Consider the following 20,399-nt stretch of genomic DNA (forward strand, 5'->3'; position numbering starts at 1 on the left):
TCCTCCAGCTTCTCCATTCGGTAGCCCAGGAAACCTAGAAAAGATCCTACCAGACTTAACTCACAGGCCCCATAGTGGAGGCCCCGCAGGGTCTGGCCCTTACTTCCCTTAGGCTGCCCCTCTCTCGCGCACACTCTTCGGGCCGCAGGACCTTTAGAGTCCTCCAGTTGCCCCCCGGCCTTTGCTCAAGCCCTTTCCCTTCTTAAACAAAAATCCCCACCTCTGCCCCGACCCTAGCCTGAGTCAGTCTCCCTTCTCTCCTCTCACGTGGTTTCTTTATTCCTATGTATTCTTCTCCCGGGTTGGCTGGGACGCCAGATCGGGGGCTGAACCAGAATCAAGGTGTCCTCTGCTTCAGGACCTCCCTCCCACCACGCAAAGGAGGAAAATCTACCCGCTACCCCTACCCACTCTCTCCAGTAGGCAGCCCGCCCATTTATGCTGGTCGCGCTCTTGGGCCCGCCCCTCTCCGGGAGCCCCGCCCCTTCAGGGATCCGCCCCTCCCCGGGTACCGCCCCTTCCCGTACCGTGGAGTTTGGCTCTGGAGGAGGTGGGTCCAGGACTCCCGGTCCCGCCCCCGGCCCCGCCCTCTCCCCGCTCTTACCCCGCCCCACGTATTGGGACCCGGAGGGGCTCAGCTGACGCCGCGCTGCACGTGACGCTGGTGCCGGGCGAATATGGCGGCGGCCACCGGGTGAGTACTGCACCTCCCTGGCTCTTTCCCGCTAGCGTGGAGAGGGGCTTGGGTGTGCCGGCCGGACCGCGGATGAGAGCCCCAACCGGGCTCGCTGAATGCCTCGGGTAGGCGCCTCTTCCCGTCGGCCCAGAGTCCGAGCGCGGGTCGGCGAGCTTCACGCTCCGAGTCAGGGTCAGCGCGGGGGCCGCAGCCCTTCTCCACCCTCTTGGCTGGCTCAGGCCCTACCTGCGCGCGTCTGGCGGCCCCACTGTGTGCGGCTGCGGTGGGTACTGGGGTCGACACGCATGTTCGCTGCCAAGACCCCCAGGTGGGAGGGCGGCGTTGCGAGGACCGCAGGCACCCGAACGCTTCCCGGAGGAGGCGGTATTTGAGACGGACTTGGAATTCCCTTTTCCCTGCAGGGCACGTCCATATTTCTTTCAGGGGCCAAATGTCACCTCCTCAGGGAATCCTTCTCTAACCATCTATCCCACTTTTTGTGCCCTTATCATTACCTGATAAACCATATAGAGCATTGTTTGTACTTGTTCGTTATCTTCTCTGCATTTAGAGTGCAAGGGCAGGTCCCTTAACCTGCTTCTCACTAGCCCAGTGTCTTGCACACAGTAGGTGCTCCATACTGGGCTGAATGAAAGAAGGCTGAGTAGTCCTAGTGGGAGGAAGGGTGGACAGATGGGTTTACCGGAGCGTTGGACGGAATCTCCCAGATAGGGAGCATCTGAGCCCAGGGTAAGGGACAAAGGTTGAGAGTTCAGAGTGTTCTGGGGACAGGGGTACATGCCTGGGGCTGGAAGGTGTGGTGTTCCAGGTGGCTTCTTCAGACTTTGCCCTGAGGGGCTGGAAGGGTTTTGTTACAAGCTGCTGGATCTGTTTTAAAAGAATAGGCTCCCCTGAGCTATGTGTGAGTTCAGTGGGAGAAGGTGTGGGTCTGGTGGCTCAGTGGGGTAGAGGGGGCTTGGTGTAGGAGGGGGCAGTATTCCAGATGCCAGGTTGGAAACTGAGGTCAGAATGGGGGAATCTAGTGGACTGAATGCATCTCTCTTTTTAAGATGCGGGGAAAATGGCAACAGAAAGTGGGTTCTCAGTTGGCCCCCAAGGTTGAGGGAGCTTAGAATATACAAATCAAACATTTTGTGGGCACCTGCTGTACTCCGGGAATAGCATTGGGCCTTCCCTTAGGTACTCACAGGCCACTGGAGCAGATGGACACATGGGACTCTGTCATCCATCTGCTTGCCTGTGGTCTTGGCATTTGCAAAGGAGGAACATAGACTCTGAGCTCAGGGAAAGTGCGGGAAGGCTTCACTCCCTGGATAACTTTTGTGCTTATCCTTCAGCAATGAGACTCCCTTTGGGTAGAGAACAGTGCAGACAAAGTCTCAGATGGGTGTCAAGGAACTCAGGGTCAGATCTTTGAATCCAGCCTGTGACCCTTTTAAAGGGTAGAATGAGCAGGCTGGTGCCCAGCTGTGGGTGTGCTGTCTCTCTGTTTAGGCTGGCTTGGTGCTCACAGGGAGTGCCAGGGGTTGCATTTGGGTTCAGGACTGCAAGCTGGCCTGAGACCTGCTGCTCTCCTGCAGGAACCAAGCTGATGTCTGGATGGGAGCAAGTCTGGAACTGACTGGATCCTGGAATGAGAGCTTTTCTTTTTCTCTTTCTTTTTTTGTTTTTGTTTTTTTTTGAGACGGAGTTTTGCTCTTGTTGCCCAGGCTGGAGTGCAATGGCACGATCTCGGCTCACTGCAACCTCTGCCTCCTGGGTTCAAGCGATTCTTCTGCCTTAGCCTCCCGAGTAGCTGGAATTACAGGCGTGTGCCACCACGCCCAGCTCATTTTTTGTATTTTTAGTAGAGATGGGGTTTCACCATGTTGGCCAGACTGGTCTCGAACTCCTGACCTCAGGTGATCCACCCACCTCGGCCTCCCAAAGTGCTAGGATTACAGGTGTGAGCCACCGCGCCTGGTCCCAGAATGAGAGCTTTTCTAGCAGAACGAATTCTCTGGGCCACCACACAGGGTGGGTGAGGGAGACAAAACAGAGTGGCAGTGTCATGCGTGTCCATGTGAAGAGACCACCAAACAGGCTTTGTGTGAGCAACATGGCTGCTTATTTCACCTGGGTGCAGGCGGGCTGAGTCCGAAAAGAGAACGAAGGGAGATAAGGGCAGGGCCGTTTTATAGGATTTGGGTAGGTAAAGGAAAATTCCAGTCAAAGGGGGCTTGTTCTCTGGGGGGCAGGAGTGGGGGTTACAAGGTGCTCAGTGGGGGAGCTTTTTGAGCCAGGATGAGCCAGGAAAAGGAATTTCACAAGATAATATCATCGCTTAAGGCAAGGACCGGCCATTTTCACTTTTGTAGTGGAATGTCATCGTTTAAGTGGAGGCAGGGCATTTGCACTTCTTTTGTGATTCTTCAGTTACTTCAGGCCATCTGGGCGTAAATGTGCAAGTCACAGGGGATACGATGGCTTGGCTTGGGCTCAGAGGCCTGACAGGCAGTTCTTAGAGAGGTGTGCTATTGAGAGGGTGTGGGAGCTTCCAGAGCCTGGCAGTCTCCTTGGGAAGAGCCATCCCAGTCTGGTATGGGGCTTTCCCATGGGTACTTTGAGCCTGAGGTTGACCCCAGTGGCTTCCTTAAGATCGATTAAGTATGTTTCTGGCTCAGCTCCCACCCGCACCCACAGGACAGATCATCGAGTCAGGCATAACGAGGCATGACACCAGCAAGTCACGGCCATGGCCATGGGCTCCCTGGGAGTTGGATTTAGTTGTCTTTAGAATCCTACCAGAGCCTGGGACAGAGGGTGTCCATGAGAGTTCCAGGTGACTGGGGTGTGCCCCATGTGATTTGGGGAGTAGGGGAAGCCCTAAACTAGCATCTCAGATTCAATTTGAAACTCAAGAATCTACTCTGGGAGTGTTTCAGGGTTGATCCTACTTTCTCTTGCTAGTCTGAGTATAGGCTTCAAGTTGAGACAGAGTGCTCCCATCCCCTCATGGAGAGGGGTCCCTATCCCATGGCACTTGGTGGCACTGCTGTCTCTTTGAGCCATGCTTTGAGCATTCCACAGACAGGGTTGATAATTTGAAATATCTCAGCTCCAGCCAGACCTGTCTGCATCTGCTCCCCCACATGGCTTTTTCCATTCCCTTCTTCCCTTGCACACTCACCCGCTATCCCTGGAATGCTCTTGTCCTCTATGTGATTGTTCACATTTTTGCAGGCCCAGCTCAGATGATTCCCTTTCCCAGAAGCCTTTCCCAGCCCTCCGGTAAAGGCTTAGTGCTCAGAACTCCAGAGCACTCGGTTTTCTCCCCAGCAGGACACATTTCCACGTCTGCCCATTGTGGGTTAGGAGTTGCTTCCCTTCATTCGTCTCTTAGCATCCTTAGAGCCCAGGGGTTCTGTTGTACCCTCAGGGCCAGTCTGTGGCTGCCCTGTGATTGGTGCTTGGTGAAATGAATGAAAAAGGGATTTACTCTAAATTAGTACAGCATCCCATCCTGCTTTCCTGGGAGACTCCTAGTGATTGAGGGAAGGAGTCACGGTGACAGAATTCCGAGGAATAGGATGAAGAAATAGCTTTAATTCTTTAAAGCTTTAATAGCTTTAATTCTTTCACCGAGTGGCTCCCAGGAGCTGTTGCAGAGCCAGAAAGAGGCAATAGGTGAGCTGCCCTGGGCGTGTACCTGTTGGGCCATAGGTTACACTGGAGTCAGCATTCTTCTGGAGAGGCTTTTGCAGGGCTCAGATTGTGGGTCACGAGCCCGACCCCACCCTAATGTGAACCTTGTGCTCCAGGAGCAGAAGACTCAGGCCGACTCTGGGGGCTGGGGATGGGTGGGCTTGTGGGAGGCAGGCTGGCCACTGAGTGTCCTTCCCTGGCTCTTCCCCAGGTCCTGACTCCACACAGCCCTCTCTTGGTTTCTGTGTATGCTGAGAGGTGCAAGATGGAAGATGCTGGTCAGTTGCCTCAAGGTCCTCTCCAGCCGTGGCAACCCTCTCCAGCCTGGCGCTTATGGTCAGGCACCCAGTGGGCTGCCCGAGCGTGTGTCTGGTGCCTGGCCCCATGCTGGAGGCTGAGGGGAGGAGGTGGCTGGTCCTTGGCTGGCCTCTCCTGCTGGGAGTTTAGCGGTGTGGCCCTATCTAGAAGTGGCTCCACATTCTTTTTTTTTTTTTTTTGAGAAGGAGTCTTGCACTGTCACCCGGGCCGGAGTACAATGGCACGATCACGGCTCACTGCAACCTCTGCCTGCCGGGTTCAAGCAGTTCTCCTGCCCCAGCCTCCTGAGTAGCTGGGATTACAGGTGCCTGCCACCACGCCTGGCCAATTTTTTTGTATTTTTAGTAGAGATGGGGTCTCATTATGTTGGCCAGGCTGGTCTCGAACTCCTGACCTCGTGATCCACCCACCTCAACCTCCCAAAGTGCCTTGTTTACAGGCATGAGCGACCGCGCCTGGCCAGTGACTCCACATTCTAGTGCAGAGATTTTTCCTTGTCTGTGCGGTGGACCCCACGGGCATCAGTGAAACCTGCGCACCATTCTTGGCATCATTTTTTTTGTTTTGTTTTGTTTTTTTTTTGAGAGGGAGTCTGGCTCTGTTGCCCAGGCTGGAGTGCAGTGGCTTGATCTCGGCTCACTGCAACCTCTGCCTCCCAGGTTCAAATGATTCTCCTGCCTCAGCCTCCCGAGTGGCTGGGATTATAGGTGTGCGCCACTATGCCCGGCTAACTTTTGTATTTTTAGTAGAGACAGGGTTTCACTATGTTGGCCAGGCTGGTTTTGAACTCCTGACATCAGGTGGTTCGCCCGTGTTGGCCTCCCAAAATGTTGGGATTATAGGTGTGAGCCACCGTGCCTGACTGGCATAATGTTTTTAAATGCATGAAATAAGTACAGAATATTTCAAAAATAAAACCCAATTATTTGGAAATACAGTTATCAAAATGTTACATAAATTTGAGACAGGGTCTTGCCCTGTCTCCCAGGCTGGAGTATAGTGTTGGGACCTCTGTTCACTGTAGTCTCTGCCTCCAGGGCTCAAGCAATCCTCCGCCTCAGCCTCCCGGGTAGCTGGGACCGCAACCACAAGCCACCATTCCTGGCTGATTTTTGTGTTTTTGGTAGAGATGGGGTTTTGCCATGTTGCCCATTCTGGTCTCAAATTCCTGCCTCCCACAGTGCTGGGATTATAGGCATGAGCCACTGCGCCTGGCCCAACTACTTTAATTTTGAAGTTGTGAGGTGCAAAAGTGATATTTCGAGATACTGCAACAGCAATAACGTGATATTAAAATACCTTTGATTTGTGCTGGTGACAGATTAACATGCATTGCTGACACTGAGTAGTTTGTTACTTATGTGAATAATTGAAGAAAATGTAAATTTGAATTGGAGGTTAGAGAAAATAGGCCGGGCGCGGTGGCTCAAGCCTGTAATCCCAGCACTTTGGGAGGCCGAGACGGGCGGATCACGAGGTCAGGAGATCGAGACCATCCTGGCTAACACAGTGAAACCCCGTCTCTACTAAAAAAATACAAAAAAAACTTAGCCGGGCGAGGTGGCAGGCGCCTGTAGTCCCAGCTACTCGGGAGGCTGAGGCAGGAGAATGGCGTGAACCCGGGAGGCGGAGCTTACAGTGAGCTGAGATCCGGCCACTGCACTCCAGCCTGGGTGACAGAGCGAGACACCGTCTCAAAAAAAAAAAAAAAAAAAAAAAAAAAGAGAAAATAAAGGTATAGCTTTTTCCCATCCAGGTAGATGGAGCCCCTGATTTTGAGGATGAATCCTTGGGGGTCCCTAGGCCTTAGGTAAGAGCCCTGCAGTTGGCTGTTAAGGAGAGGGTGGCCCAGTACTGATACGGGGGTGTGGGTTGTATGGAGACAGGGACGGCTTGTAGGGGCAGTGGCATCCTACCTTCCTTGGGGACTGGCCTCAGTCTTGGTCACTCCGTTCTTGGTCCTGGGCTGCTTACCGGGTCTTGGTTGTTGCCAGGGCAGCGGGGATCCTGGCCTCTGGGTCTCAGAGATTTGTTCTGTGGGTCTCTGAGGCTCTGGAGCTCTTGTGCCCTGTCTGTCTGCAGCAAAGCATGGCTTATTTACCTTGGGACCTGGGGATGATAATGGCTTTTGCCTTTTAAATTCCGGGTGCCACTTAACAAAAGCTGCAGCAGAAACCTGTTGGAGATGTTTTATTGGTGCTGCATTTGCTGAATTTGCAGGAAGAATTCATCTGTGTTGGCTCTGAGCCTGACAGTCTCTCTGGGGGTTTGGTTTCTGCCATGAGAAATCAAAGGGCATGTCTCTATAAAACTTTATTCCTTGGTGTCCTGTAATTAATGACTGTAGCGTATTGCCCTGCCTCGTGGCTCAGGCTAGCCCTTCTCATGCCCAGAGCCCTGCACAGGGTGGGTTCTGTTCTGGCGGAGCCCTGTGGAGAAGTAAGCATGGTTGTAGATTTTTTTTTTTTTTTTTTGAGACGGGGTCTTGCTTTGTCGCCCAGGCTGGTGTGCAGTGGCATGATCTCGGCTCACTGCAAGCTCCACCTTCCTGGTTCATGCTATTCTCCTGCCTCAGCCTCCTGAGTAGCTGGGACTACAGGCGCCCGCCACCGCGCCCGGCTGTGGTTGTAGATTTTCTTTGCAGTGGCAGCTGAGTGCTCAAGGAGAAGGTGGCTTATCAAATTTTCTGCTCAGCCCTTGGGATCCCAGTCCGTGTGCCCTGAGAAATTTCAGTCTCTCAGAAGGTTCTGAACAAGGGGAAGGCCAGCCCTTCTTCGAGCATTGCAGGTGGGGGCCAGGCTGGTGGCTGAGGATGGGCATTTTCGGCCGGTCATGCTGTTCGACGGCTGTTGCTGAGGCTGTCCATAGCAGGTCCTCAGTATCATTGCCCCTGTGCTGTTGGGGACTCTGCAGAGACGAGTTTTGGCCCTGTGCCCATCCCACCATGGGCTTTCCCGAGTGAAGGGAAAGGGCGTGGGAGGCTGTGGGGGACATGTGAGCACAAGGTGCTGGTGACTACACTTTCAGTTCCCGACGGCATGGCCATCTGGGATGTGGTCATGTTTACAAACTCTCACCGACTTCCCTCTGCCCTTTCATCCCGATGGCTGAGTGTGGCAGAAAAGCAGCCCCAGCCCAGAGGAAGCCCTGGCTGCTGGTGTCCACCCAGCCACCTGTTCACCCTCCTGGGAGGGTAGGAAGGGCATATGGGGGAGCGGGAGGGGGCTCTGGTCATGTCAGCATGTGCGGCTGCTTCTGACCCTCCACCCTTCCTGGGCGGGCTGGGGCTCCAGGGCTGCTTCCTGCTCCACTGCGGCTGATGTGGCATCTTCTCATCCCACAGTTGTGTGTGTGGCCCTGTGTGTCATTCAGCAGATATGTGTTGAGCGTTTGCTGTGTGTCGGGCAAGGTGCTCCATCTCCCAGTGTTTCCACCCGAGGGGGTGGACTGGATAACACCAGGAAGCACCAGGCAGCACCCACTGCATTTAGGTTGGAAGGTGCTGAGTGCTAAGCGTTGTCTTGACCAGGGACCTGGCCCCACATTAGGTGTTTACTCCAGGGGGCCACTAAGGAGAGTGGAGAGTGGGGACGATATGCAGAGCTGTGCGCACGTTAGGGGAACCCAGGAAAGAAGAGTGGGGAACCTGGTCAGAAACCCAGCAAGGGCCATGCTGTGCGGCAGGGTGGCCTCATCAGAGCAGTGGCCCTGGATGGAGAGGTGCCCCCAGCCGTTTAGTTCCAGGGTCCCCAGGGAGGGAGCCAGGGGAGTGGATCCACTGTCCTCCTCTTCCTCCTCCTGCCCCCAGCCTCTTGTGCCTGCCGTAGGCTCAGCAGGCCTGGAGGCAGGAGGCAGTGTGCACGCTGAGGAGGTTGGGTGGGTCAGCCTCTGGGCACAGTGCAGGGGAGTGTATCTGGAGAGCAAGTGGGGAAACCTCAGGCCAGGGACTAGTAGGGGGTTGGGCAAGGAGAAGAGTTGCAGGTTCAAAGAGGGAGGCTGGGGAAGACCATCCTGAGAAGGTCGTATTGGAGCCAAGATGTGCAGGAGGTGTCACCTGCTTGTGTGACCCTGGCAGGAGGGTCAGGGCCTCTGAGGGTCCCATGTGAGGTGAGTGTAAGAGGTGCCCCAGGCAGCTTCACAGTGCCGCACTGTGAGGGCAGGTTTCATCCGCAGCTTCACTGCGGTTCCTGGGCAGCGCTGTCTGCTCTCACCAGCTCTGGGACGTCCCTGCCTCCTTGACCTCTGTGCCCACCCACTGTCCCCTGGCTGGAGAGCCTGCAGGGGCTCCCTCCTGCATACCCCGCCCCTGCTTACTCCTCCTCCACCTCATCCCCATTGTCTCTCATGCCCGCCCCGGCCTCCAGCCTGCTTGCTGGGACCACCTTCTGTTTATTCATTCATTCCATAGATACCGACACCTGCTCTGTCCCTGCCTTCAGGGAGCTTACATGTTACCTGGAGGGCCAGCAAACAAATAAATGAAGAGTGATGGGGGCTCTGGAGAGACGTGAAGAGAGCTGGGGGGTGGGGTGGGTAGGAAAGGGGCATTTCTGCAGAGGCTGGGTAAAACAGCCCTTGGGAAGAGCATTCCCCACAGGGCACCGCAGCGGAGAAAGGCTGGAGTGTTCTGGCTGTTTAGGGATGAGCGAGGATGCCCATGCTGCAGCAGAGGAAACCAAGGGTGAACTGGGGGCCTGGATCCCTCGTGGCTGGGGAGTGAAGTCTGCACTCAGAGAAGCCAGCCAGCACGGGGTCGGGCAGGGAGTGTGTGCTGGGATTGGCATTTCGAAAGGGCCATTCTGGCAGAAGGTGCAGACCAGGCTGTGGGGAAGCTGGGGCCAAGAGCGCCACTGAGAGTTGCCTGCAGTTGTCCAGATGGGACATGGGGCGGTGGCCCTGCGGATGAGGATGTGCATTGAGGGTAGAGTCCAGACCTTGCTGGTGGCCAGGAGGTGGGATGAGATAGGAGGTCAGGATGGCCTGCAGGACTGTCCAGGCGCAGGTGCTTTGTGTCGGGGGAGGCTGGGGAGGAGCGGCTTTGGTTCAGGGCCATCTTCTGCTTGCTGAGGGTGGCCGATGGGCCTGTGAGTCTGGAGCCGCACGTCATTGGTCTGTAGATGCAGATGGTCCTTTGAGCTGAGGGACTGGGTGAGCTCAGCTGAGCTGAGGGAAGGAGCCAGTTAGGGAAGAGGCCCCAGGGTTGGGCCAAGCTGGGCTCCAGCAAGGAGGTTGAGCCGGGAGCTGGGGGCCTGGCTGGTAGGGAGCCTGGGCCAGCTGCTGTTGGGGAGGGTTTCCACAGAGAGAGTGGCCCCCAGGGTCATGGGCACCAATGCAGCAGGACTGGGGACCTGCTGCAGATTCAGGAGTGTGCAGTCCCTGTGGCCTGCTGGGCAGTTGGTTGGGGGGCAGAGGAGCAGGGGGGTGGAGTCAGGACAGCATGGATGACGGAGGAGACAAGCCCCTGTGGTCCTCAGGGGGACCAGTGAGGAGCTATTTCTGGGTCAAAAGCAGGTAGAGCTCAGGCAGCTTGCCCCGTGCTGATGGGGGTCCCACGGCAGGCTCTGGCCTCCGGTCACCCCGATCTCAGGTGTGGGCATGCTTGGAGATGCTAACAGAGGCCTGTGTGGCTGTGTGTGCTCTTGCCTCTGCAGACCCTCGTTTTGGCTGGGGAATGAAACCCTGAAGGTGCCGCTGGCACTCTTTGCCTTGAACCGGCAGCGCCTGTGTGAGCGGCTGCGGAAGAACCCCGCTGTGCAGGCCGGCTCCGTCGTGGTCCTGCAGGGCGGGGAGGAGACTCAGCGCTACTGCACCGACACCGGGGTCCTCTTCCGCCAGGTGAGCCTGCCCCCTTGGCTGCAGGTGAGCAGGCCTGTGATGGGGCTGCTTGCCTGAGCAGGAGTTGGAGGCCCCAGCTTGGCCAGAGCTGCCTTTTGTGGCCCTCCCTGAGCCTCCGTTTCCTCGCCTGGGAAGTGGTCCAGGGGCTCCTTGAAGATGTAGAACTTGAAGATGTGGGGCGGCGGGTGGCCCACCTGCAGGCAACCAGCCTGGTCATGGTGGCCATGGCTGAGAGTCACTGGCAGCACTCAGTCCCCAGGTACAGGAACGTGAGGATACCCACCCAGGAAGACTGTGAGGCTCTGAGCTTGGCTCACTTTCACAGATCTTAGCATTACACCCATTTTGCAGATGAGAAAACTGAGGCTCAGAGGGAAAATGACTTGCCAAGAGGTGGAGCTGGGATTAGAACCTCGTCTTCCATCTCTAAATGTAGTGCTATTTTCTCCCCGCTGCCATGCCCAGAGCTGGAGCCTGATCACAGCGGGAACTTCAGAACCTCTCTGGGGCGGGCAGAGCCTAGGGAATGTGTCCATGCGGCATCCTGGCAAGAAGAGAGATGGGAATGTGAAGGGGAGCCGGGTGTGGAGAGACTATGGGAAGGCATGGCTTCCCTAGCTGAACCCTGTTGCCCCAGCACCCCACAGATGGGCTGAGACCCATTGCTGAGCGACCGCAGACAATTTTTTTCTTTACGAAAAGCACCTTCTGCCGGAAGGGTCCCGTCTGTCTGCTCCATTGTTCACACAGCTGCAAGCCTGCAGTCCTATGGCTGTGAGAGACATGGCGGTCTAAATAAGTTTTCTCTGGCCAGTCTTGATGCTTCTCCAGGTTTAAATATTCTGCGGCTTAAAAACCGATTTCCTAAATTCAGCTGTTGGCTCCCTTTCTGATGGTATGCTAGGCTAATTTTGGAAGAGATCCTCCTCCACCATACCTATGTGACGTCCTTTTAGCGCAGCATTCGTCCCTAAACACTGAAGTCATCAGCCGCCCCGGGGGTGGGAGAGGGAAGTAAGAAGTCCTAAATGGAGGAATCCATTTCTGTGCAGATATCCGGCCTGGGCATTGGAATCTGGGGAGCGTCTTGCCTGCCTGCACGTGGCAGAGAGGCAGGGCTGAGCTGGATGTGTGGTGGTGCTGGGCGCCCTGTCATGGGCCTAGGGGGTGGGAATACAGGGGGGCTCGGGCACATACCCGAAACCTGCAGCATCAGGGAGGGCTCCCAGCAGGGTGGGGGAGCTGCCAGGTTGCCCCTTGCCAAACCACGGGAGGATGAACCGGGGAGTCGGGTGCCGAGGGGAAGGGATGTCTGGGGCTGGGGTAAGTTGCAAGAGGCTGTCGGTCTGAGCTGGCTCCCTGGGGTGCTGCGATGCAGCCACCGGTGCCTCCTTGCACCTCACATTCCACTGGCTAACAAGAGTTCTTGTTCCTGCTACAGGAGTCCTTTTTTCACTGGGCGTTCGGTGTCACTGAGCCAGGCTGCTACGGCGTCATTGATGTTGACACTGGGAAGTCGACCCTGTTTGTGCCCAGGCTTCCTGCCAGCCATGCCACCTGGATGGGAAAGTAAGGAGCAGCCTGGCTGGGGCACCGCGGCTACCAACCATGGGCTAGGGGTGGGGAGGGGAGGTGGAGAGGAGGTGGGATGGGAGGGCCGGGCTGGGCCTGGGGACAGGGAGTAGGGAAGAACTGCAGGAAGAAGGGCATGCGGTCAGGGCTGTGACAGCCTGCCTCGCACCAGAGCCCTGCAACCGTGGTTGGGAAGGGATGTTACAGCTGGAGTACAACTGTGTCGTAGGAGTTACTAAGAAATTGTTTTAGGTAGACAGAGGAAAAGGGGTCCTTGGGAAGTTTTCTGGTAAAGCCCCAGCTCCTAAAGCCAGGCGGGCAACCTTTGATATGCAGATGCAGGCCATTAGAAACTGGGTCCACCCAACATGGCGATTCCCAAGGCCTTCTTGCCCTTGCCCCACATGTTCCTGGCAACATGGCTGCCCCCACGTATCCCCACATGTGTAGAATATCCATGGCACCCTGCATTTGCATATTAAAAGGCTAGGGTGGGAAGGCCAGCTTTTTCGTGGGCTATGTGAATAACATGCTTGGTCAAACCAATCCCCGAGCCCTATGCAAATCAGACACCACCTCCTCTAGCCTCTGCATATATACCTGGCTGGTGGCCACTGCACTTGGGGACCTCCTCTTTCAGCTTTGGAGTCCCCCTTCCTCTGTCTCTGTACGGAGGAACTTCTTCCTTCTGTCTTCTCCCTTCCTTCTTGTCTATTAAATTCTCCACTCCTTAAAACCACTTCATGTGTGTCCATGTCGTTTTTTCTAATTCGACTCGAGACCGAGAACCATGGTGTTCCTCCACTCATCAGAGCCCTGTCAGCTGGGGGCCTTGTTTGTTTAGAAGTGCAGTTTGTTAATCCTGAAATTCTAGCTTCCACGCTCTGTGAAAACGTCTGAGGCTTTGGCCCTGGGAGGCCATCACTCCTGCATGGCATTGACAGGTGTGGCATGGCCCTGTGTGTGTCTGGGGGGGGGGGGTTGGGGTGGGGGTTGGGGGACCGCCTTTCTGAGACCTGTTGCTGATATGCTGGGTGTGTTATTTGCTGCCTGCCTCTGCACACAGCGCAGGCCCTGCCCTCCTGGCCCATGTGTGAGATGGAGCAGAGGCTCGGGCTGCGGTGCACCTTCCTCCACTCTCCATGGTGCCTGCTGTTCCAGGTTCCCCCACCCCCGAGGAGCTGTTCTGCCTGCTCGGAGGTGCCGGGGTGGACGCTGTACTTAACCAGGGAGGTTTGAGGTGATCAGAGGATCCTGCTAAATGCTGGCCGCCTCGCTGCGTGTCATCTCCGCCTGGAGAGTGATTTTTCTGGGCTAATGTATAAATTGCAGCCTTTGCTGCCTGGTGCCCCAGAACGCTCATTACCAGGTTGGCTGGAGAGGCTGTGACTGGTTTGAGTGACAAGGCCCCTGGCTGCCACAGGGACTGGGCTCTGTGCCGAGGGCCGGGGCCACAGTGGGGCTTCCCCTGCTTCCAGCGCCACCCTCCCCTCACCCTCCCTTCAGTGCAGACTGTTTCTGCCTTCGTTGGCCGTGGTGTGTGCTGCTCCTGCTGTCTCAGGGAGGGGGGTTCAGGCTTACAAGTTGGTGATCATTCTGCTCTTAGGCTGCTTGGCAGGATCCCAGCCTGGCAAGACTGGGATCTTTGCTGGGCAGGACTCAGCCGGGAGCACAATTGGCAGCAGCAGAAAAGAGGGCTGTTTCTCCTGGGGGTGATCTGGCTCAGCCCCTGGGAAGAAGGGCACGGAGTGGACACACCCGGGCCGAGTGCCTTTGGGGCTTCTACCGGGCTGCCGCTCGGAGGCCCTCACCTGACGGTGCCTTCCCATCCTGTTGTGATCTTTACTGTCGACCTTCATCTCATTCCCAGTGGAATCCTTATGACTGCCCTGTTATAAAAGAGGAAATGGCTCAGCATGGTAGCATGACCCGTGCAGGTCCTGCCGCCAGGTGTTGCTGGAGCTGCAGTCGGAGGCCGAGCTTGCCTGCTCGCTCAGTGTGGCTTCTGAGGGGCCGTGGGGCTTGTGAGTGGGTCTGGTCGTGTTTGGGGCTCCAGTTCCTTCGCTGTGATGCCGCTCTGGAAGCCCCCCAGGACTGGAGTTACAGTGCTGGCCACTGTGGCGGCGGTTCTATCTGTGACACTGACACGAGGCAAGGATGGTTCCAGGAGGGAGATTGTCTTGTCCAAAAATGGCCACAGCAGTGTTTCTGGACACTCGCTGTCTGCAGGTGACATCTATTTCCCTCCCGCCTGACCCAGGTCTGGGCCTCATGACCAGGTGGCAGTACTGCTGGGTGACGTCTGAGGCTTGACTGTAAACTGCACTGTGGCTTCCACCTGGTTCTCTCCCGTGGGGTGCTTGCCCTGGGAACCCACCCGCCACATCGTGAGGAAGCACAGACTCCCCACAGGGGGACCCCAGCCGCCAGCAGCACCAGCCGCCAGTGTGCACGAGCCCCAGGTGGTTCCGAGCCCCAGCCTTCCACCTGCTGAGGTCCTAGATGTGGAGCAGAGCTTTGCTGTCCTCTCTGGGCTCGGTCTGAATTCCCGACCTTCAGAGTCCATGAACATGATCGGTGGTTTTGCACTCCATTAAACGTTAGGGTGGTTTATTCCGCAGCCATTGTAGCTGGGACAGCAGTGACGAAGAGTTTAGGTTGGCTTTCTGCAGGAGGATTCTCCCAGCATCCTCTCTCCACCCAGAGCAGAGTTGTGGCCTCAGCCTTTCTTGCTGAGTGCACTTTCTTGCAAGTGGCACACCTCAGGACGAGTGAGGGCTCCTGTGCCAGGGGATCCTTGACTCTGGGTGACATCTGCAGTTTTGACCTGGCTGCCCTCTCATCCTCCTCATGGCCCTCACTGCTGGCTCAGAGCCTGTTGACATGTCCCACTGCTCAGAGAAGCAGCTCGGCAGTCAGGGCGGATGCCTCCTCTGTGTGCATGCTGGGCAGGTCAGATCAGGCAACCTTCATCCCAAGGGGGCTTCTGGCCCCATAGCTGAGAGGTAGACCCTTGTGTCCTGCCATCCTGGTTCCCTACCACAGCCACCCCCAGCGGGCCTGTCCATTCCTCTGCCCTGGGGTGACCCTGTCTGAATCTCCACATCCTGAGCCCTCGGGAGACAAGGCTCAGTTGTAACAGAGCAGTGGTGGCGAGGTTGACTGTGTGGGACTGGAGCTGGGGAGTGGCCAGATCTGATTGCGTACGGCTGCTTCCAGCTGCTCCTGAAATCAATAGGGCACCGGGAGCGAGGCTGACGGGAGTACCTGGCCTTTGCAAGCAAAACCCACCAGACTGCACATTTGACCTCCAGCTCCTCAGCTTCCTTTTGAGTCCCTATCTGATGGTTTTTGAAAATCCATCTGGCAGATACTGCGATCCAAAGTCGCCCAGGGAAACGACACCCCCGTCTGCAAGATCTGCCACTTCCTGCGGAAACGGTCTCGCTGTTGTCAGGGTTGCAGACGCCTGGGGCCGTGGGCAGCCTGAGGCCGGCCCACTCCTCACCCCAGGCCCGTTCTGGGACGAGGAGGGTGGTAGTTTTGAATGCATTTTTATTCCGAGTCTCTGCTCACAACAGTGTGTGGTGTCTTTTTGATGTGAGAGCGTTTCCCATCATTTTTCATCGGAGTCGGGCTTAGTGGAGGGTGGCTTTGGCTGTGGGCCTCTGTGAGTCAGCGCCCCACGCAGCTTCAGAGCCCAGAGTTGGGGAGCCTCTTTGACCAGGTCGGGGGGCCCTCCTGGAACCTTTGCACTTTGTACCCTGTTCCGTCCCTGGCTGTGGTATGCAGGGAGGGGCGCTCAGGCTTCCCAGGGCCATACCCACATCTTGTGTGAGAGATGGATGTGGGTATGGTGGGAGGGTTTGCACATGTATGGTGTATGCGTGGGGGGCTGTGTGTGCATATGGAGTGCATACCTGTGTGTGGTGTGGTGCATGTGGAGGGGTGGGTAGGTTTGGATGTGATGTGGAGAGGACGTATGTGGGAGGTGTGTGTGAGGTGTGTGATGCATGTAGAGTATGTTGCGTGTGGGGGGCATTGCTGTGTTTGTGGTGTGTGTGGTGTGTAGGGTGTTTGTGATGGGGTGTGTGTGTGGTGTGTAGGTTTTTTGTGATGGGTGTGTGTGTGGTGTGTAGGTTGTGATGGGAGTGTGTGTGTGCTGTGTTGTGTGTAGGTATGTGTGGTGTGTAGGGTGCATGTGAGGGAGTGTATGTGGGCATGTGTGTGCTGTGTTGTGCGTGTGTGTGTGGTGTGTAGGGTGTTTGTGATGAGGGTGTGTGTGTGTAGTAGGTAGGGTGTTTGATGGTGTGGTGCGTGTGTGTGGGTGTGTGAGTAGTGGGTAGGGTGTTTGTGATGAGGGTGTGGTGGGTGTGAGTGTGCAGTGTTGTGTGTGTTTGTGTGGTGTGTAGGGTGTTTGTGATGAGGGTGTGTGTGTGTAGTAGGTAGGGTGTTTGTGATGAGGGTGTGTGTGGGTGTGAAGTATGTAGGGTGTTTGTGATGGGGGTGTGGTTGGTGTGAGTGTGCTGTGTTGTGTGCAGGTGTGTGTGGTGTGTAGGATGTTTGTGATGAGCATGTGTGTGTAGTGTGTAGGGTGTTTGTGATGGGGTGTGGTGGGTGTGAGTGTGCTGTGTTGTGCTTGGGTGTGCGTGTGGTATGTAAGATGTTTGTGATGAGGGTGTGTGTGTGTGGTATGTAGGGTGTTTGTGATGAGGGGGTGTGTGTAGTATGTAGGGTGTTTGTGATGGGCTGTGGTGGGCGTGAGTGTGCTGTGTTGTGTGTGGGTGTGTGTGGTGTGCAGGGTGTTTGTGATGAGGGTGTGTGTGTAGTGTGTAGGGTGTTTGTGATGGTGTGGTGGGTGTGAGTGTGTTGTGTGTGGGTGCGTGTGGTGTGTAGGGTGTTTGTGAGGAGGGGGTGTGTGTGTAGTGTGTAGGGTGTTTGTGATGGGGGTGTGTGTGGGTGTGTGAATAGCGTGTGGGTGTTTGTGATGGGGGTGTGGTGGGTGTGAGTGTGCTGTGTTGTGTGTGGGTGCGTGTGGTGTGTAGGGTGTTTGTGATGAGGGTGTGTGTGTGTAGTGTAGGGTGTTTGTGATGGGGGTGTGTGTGTAGTGTGTAGGGTATTTGTGATGGGGGTGTGTGAGTAGCGTGTGGGGTGTTTGTGATGGGGGTGTGGTGGGTGTGAGTGTGCTGTGGTGGGTATGAGTGCGTGTGGTGTGTAAAGTGTTTGTGATGAGGGTGTGTGTGTGTGTAGTGTGTAGGGTGTTTGTGATGGGGGTGTGGTGGGTGTGAGTGTGCTGTGTTGTGTGTGGGTGTGTGTGGTGTGTAGGGTGTTTGTGATGAGGGTGTGTTGTGTGTTGTGTGTTTTTCCAGCTCTGCCCCACCAAGTGTCCAGCGGATTGAGGCTTCCCCAGCCTCTCTGGTGCCTCCCTCCCACGCTCCCTGTGATCGGCAGGGTGTGGGGGGGCCCTCTTTGCCGTGCAGGCCTCTGAGAAGGGGCTGAAGAGCTCCTTCAGCTGCTGTCCGGGCAGTTTGAGGCGCTGACCCTGGGCAGGCCTGGTCACTGGACCTGGTCTCCAGCCTGCCGGACCGCGCTGTCCCCTCTGCGGCCCCTGCGAGGAAGCCTTGCTCGGGGAGTGGTCTTTGGGCGTAGGCACCTGCGTCACTGTGGCGAGGTCTGCTTTTGTTGCTGACCAGCTGATGACATCCTTGGATGGCTGCCGGCTTTCACCGCGGAGCAAGTGCCGCTGCCTTCTGTGGTGAGCAAAGAGTCGGCCGGGCAGCATTGTTTGTAGCTGAAGGCAGGCTGGGCTGCGGGAAATGGATGGTGACGGCTGTAATTTGGCCCTATTACTTATTCATTAACCGCATGCAGGTGGTCAGCCAGCCGGCAAGACCTGTTCTTTGAAATTTCATTTTCTAGAGGACTCCTTGTGTCTGCTCTGTGTGGTGTTAATTTAATGTCTCCTTCCCACCCGTGGCCCCCACAGGTGCTGGCGGTCACTGCAGAGTGTGCAGCCACGGGCTCTGACTCCGGGGACTGGGAAAGGCCTCTCTCATTCATGCCAGGGCCCAGCTGGGGTCCCTGGATGCTGACCCCTGTGGAGGACGAGAGCCCCTTTGGGTAGGAGGACTTCTCCTCTCTCCTCCCAAAGCTCTCCTTGGCACTTGAGGGGAGTGTGTGTGGGGTGACAGCAGCTTCTCTGCTGACCCATCCTCTCCAGTCTGGTCATTTCTTTTTTTCTTTCTTTTTTTTTTGTTTTGAGACGAACTTTTGATCTCATCACCCAGGTTGAAGTGCAATGGCGCAATCTCAGCTCATTGCAACCTCCACCTCCCGAGTTAAAGCGATTCTTCTGCCTTAGCCTCCTGAGTAGCTGGGATTACAGCCATCACACCCGGCTAATTTTTTTGTATTTTTAGTAGAGATGGGGTTTCACCATGTTGGCCAGGCTGGTCCTGAACTCCTGACCTCAGGTGATCCGCCCACCTTGGCCTTCCAAAGTGCTGGGATTACAGGTGTGAGCCATGGTGCCCGGCCTCCAGTCTGGTTGTTTCTATCCAGACTTCCCATGCGATGGGGCCTGACGTGAAGTACCATTGCTGGACCGCAGAATCCCCACGGGACAGTGTGCAGACCCTTCCTCCTGCCCTGGCCAGCCTGGTCTGCGGGAGTCCAGAGCCCCCCAGGGGCCTCTCCAGCCAGCTTTGCAGGGCTTGTGTGGCCACACCTCTTTTCTCATCGGCCCCACCAAATCATGGCTGCCAAGCCTTCGGTGACTGGTTTGACGTGGAAGTCTGGCACGCATATCCCTTAGGGTGACGTTTAAGTGGTTTTTACTATAATTAGCCCCCAAACATGAAAAATAAGTACTATCCAAACTTAATTATCTCTGCCCTTTAAGAGAGAATGAAATGCATAGTTGCCAGAAAAGCTGTTTGCAGCTTTTCAGGTTTTATCTGTCGAATGGCTCCTCTGTTGAGAATCAGGCCTCCGGCTCGGGAGGCGCTTTTTGGCAGGAGGGGCCAGAACGCATTTCCTGGTGGCTTCCCTCTGCACAGTTGGGGTGAGTTGGGAGGTTTCAGGCCCCTAACGGGAGTGGAGGTGACAAGGTTAGGTGCCACACTGATGGCTGAGATGCTCCTCTGTAGGGCGCTGGCCTCAAAATCATGTCCTTTGTACTTCCCCAGTCTGCCGTGAGGTTGCTTTCCACTCCTGTCACAGTTGGAGGCAATGAAGGGAGGGGGGCTAGAGGCAGAGCTGGGAACAACTGAGGACGCAGGGTGTCTGTTATGGAGCCAGAAAGTCCAGGGCTGATGGCCCTCCCTTTTGTATTTCTGACACGTGCTTTTGTGCCGGGTTGTGGGGTCACCTCAGTGCCGAGAGTGTGGTTGCTCAGTAGCAAAGGGTCTGCAGGCTTCCCTTGAGCCAGCTGCACAATAAGCCTTGCGTCTGGGGCCTCCGGAGTCCAGGCTAGGTGCTCGTCATCAATTCCTGCCCCGTAACTGCTCGAGGCCGTGCTAATGGAGGTGTCAGACCTTGACCATTTAACTTTTGAGTCGTGTCTCAAATGCACAAGTGAATGTGACTGAATCATGCAAATTTAATTAACAGCAGGAGCTTGATAACCCGGGATCATTTCAGAGAAGCCAAAAGGGAGAGAAAGCAAAGGGCATTGTGGGCTGCACTGAGCAGCTGATTGATCACGGTGAGATCTCCTGGGCCCTCGGTGTTCCTTGTTGTTGCTCGCTGCAGCTGTCCCTGGGCCCTGTGGCCTGTACTTCCTGGTTTGGGTGGGGAGGGAAGTGGTGGAGGACTCAGAGAGAGGAGCGGATTCTGTTTCCTGGGAGTGATGCTGGTCCTTAGTGTCACAAAGGCTGAGAATGGCACTTAGGACACCAGGAGCTCACTCATGAAGGTCGTCACCTGCGAGTCCCAAGGTTCCCTCCCTCCACCGTGTTCTGTGGGGTTCCCCAGGCTCATTGTCCTCCGCAGCCCCTCTCTCCCCGTTATCAGTAGAAGGTCTTGACTGCAAGTTGTCCAGGTTGTTGCCATTTTGAACAAAGAATTGGACATAACCCACAAAGAAAGGAAAGAATGAAGCAACAAAAGAACGAAAGAGATTTATTCAAAATGAAAGTACACTCCATAGTGTGGGAGCCGGCTGAGCAGAGGTTCAAGGGCCTAGTGACAGAACCTTCTCCGGTCCAAATACCCCCAGGAGGTTTCCCATTGGCCACTTGGTGCTCACCTTGTGTAAATGAAGTGGTGGCCTGCAATCAGTCTGATTGGTTGC

The 20,399-nt window shown here is 55.9% G+C and overlaps 1 protein-coding gene across 3 annotated transcripts in view; it reads left to right on the forward strand.

The window, feature by feature from the left end:
* Positions 1 to 531: 531 nt before the first annotated feature.
* The window catches only part of PEPD (peptidase D), a 136,012-nt gene continuing 116,144 nt past the window's right edge, over positions 532 to 20,399 (forward strand). For 2 of the 3 annotated variants that reach the window (XM_025366169.1, XM_025366170.1), the window contains exons 1-3: positions 532 to 694; positions 10,351 to 10,534; positions 11,976 to 12,103. In XM_025366169.1, coding sequence (XP_025221954.1) covers positions 678 to 694; positions 10,351 to 10,534; positions 11,976 to 12,103 — 329 coding nt within the window. In that variant the 5' untranslated portion in view covers positions 532 to 677. The remainder of the gene's footprint in view (positions 695 to 10,350; positions 10,535 to 11,975; positions 12,104 to 20,399) is intronic. The other variant, XM_025366171.1, reaches the window with a different exon arrangement.

Source organism: Theropithecus gelada, chromosome 19, assembly GCF_003255815.1.
Source record: "Theropithecus gelada isolate Dixy chromosome 19, Tgel_1.0, whole genome shotgun sequence".
NCBI classification, from domain to species: domain Eukaryota; kingdom Metazoa; phylum Chordata; class Mammalia; order Primates; family Cercopithecidae; genus Theropithecus; species Theropithecus gelada.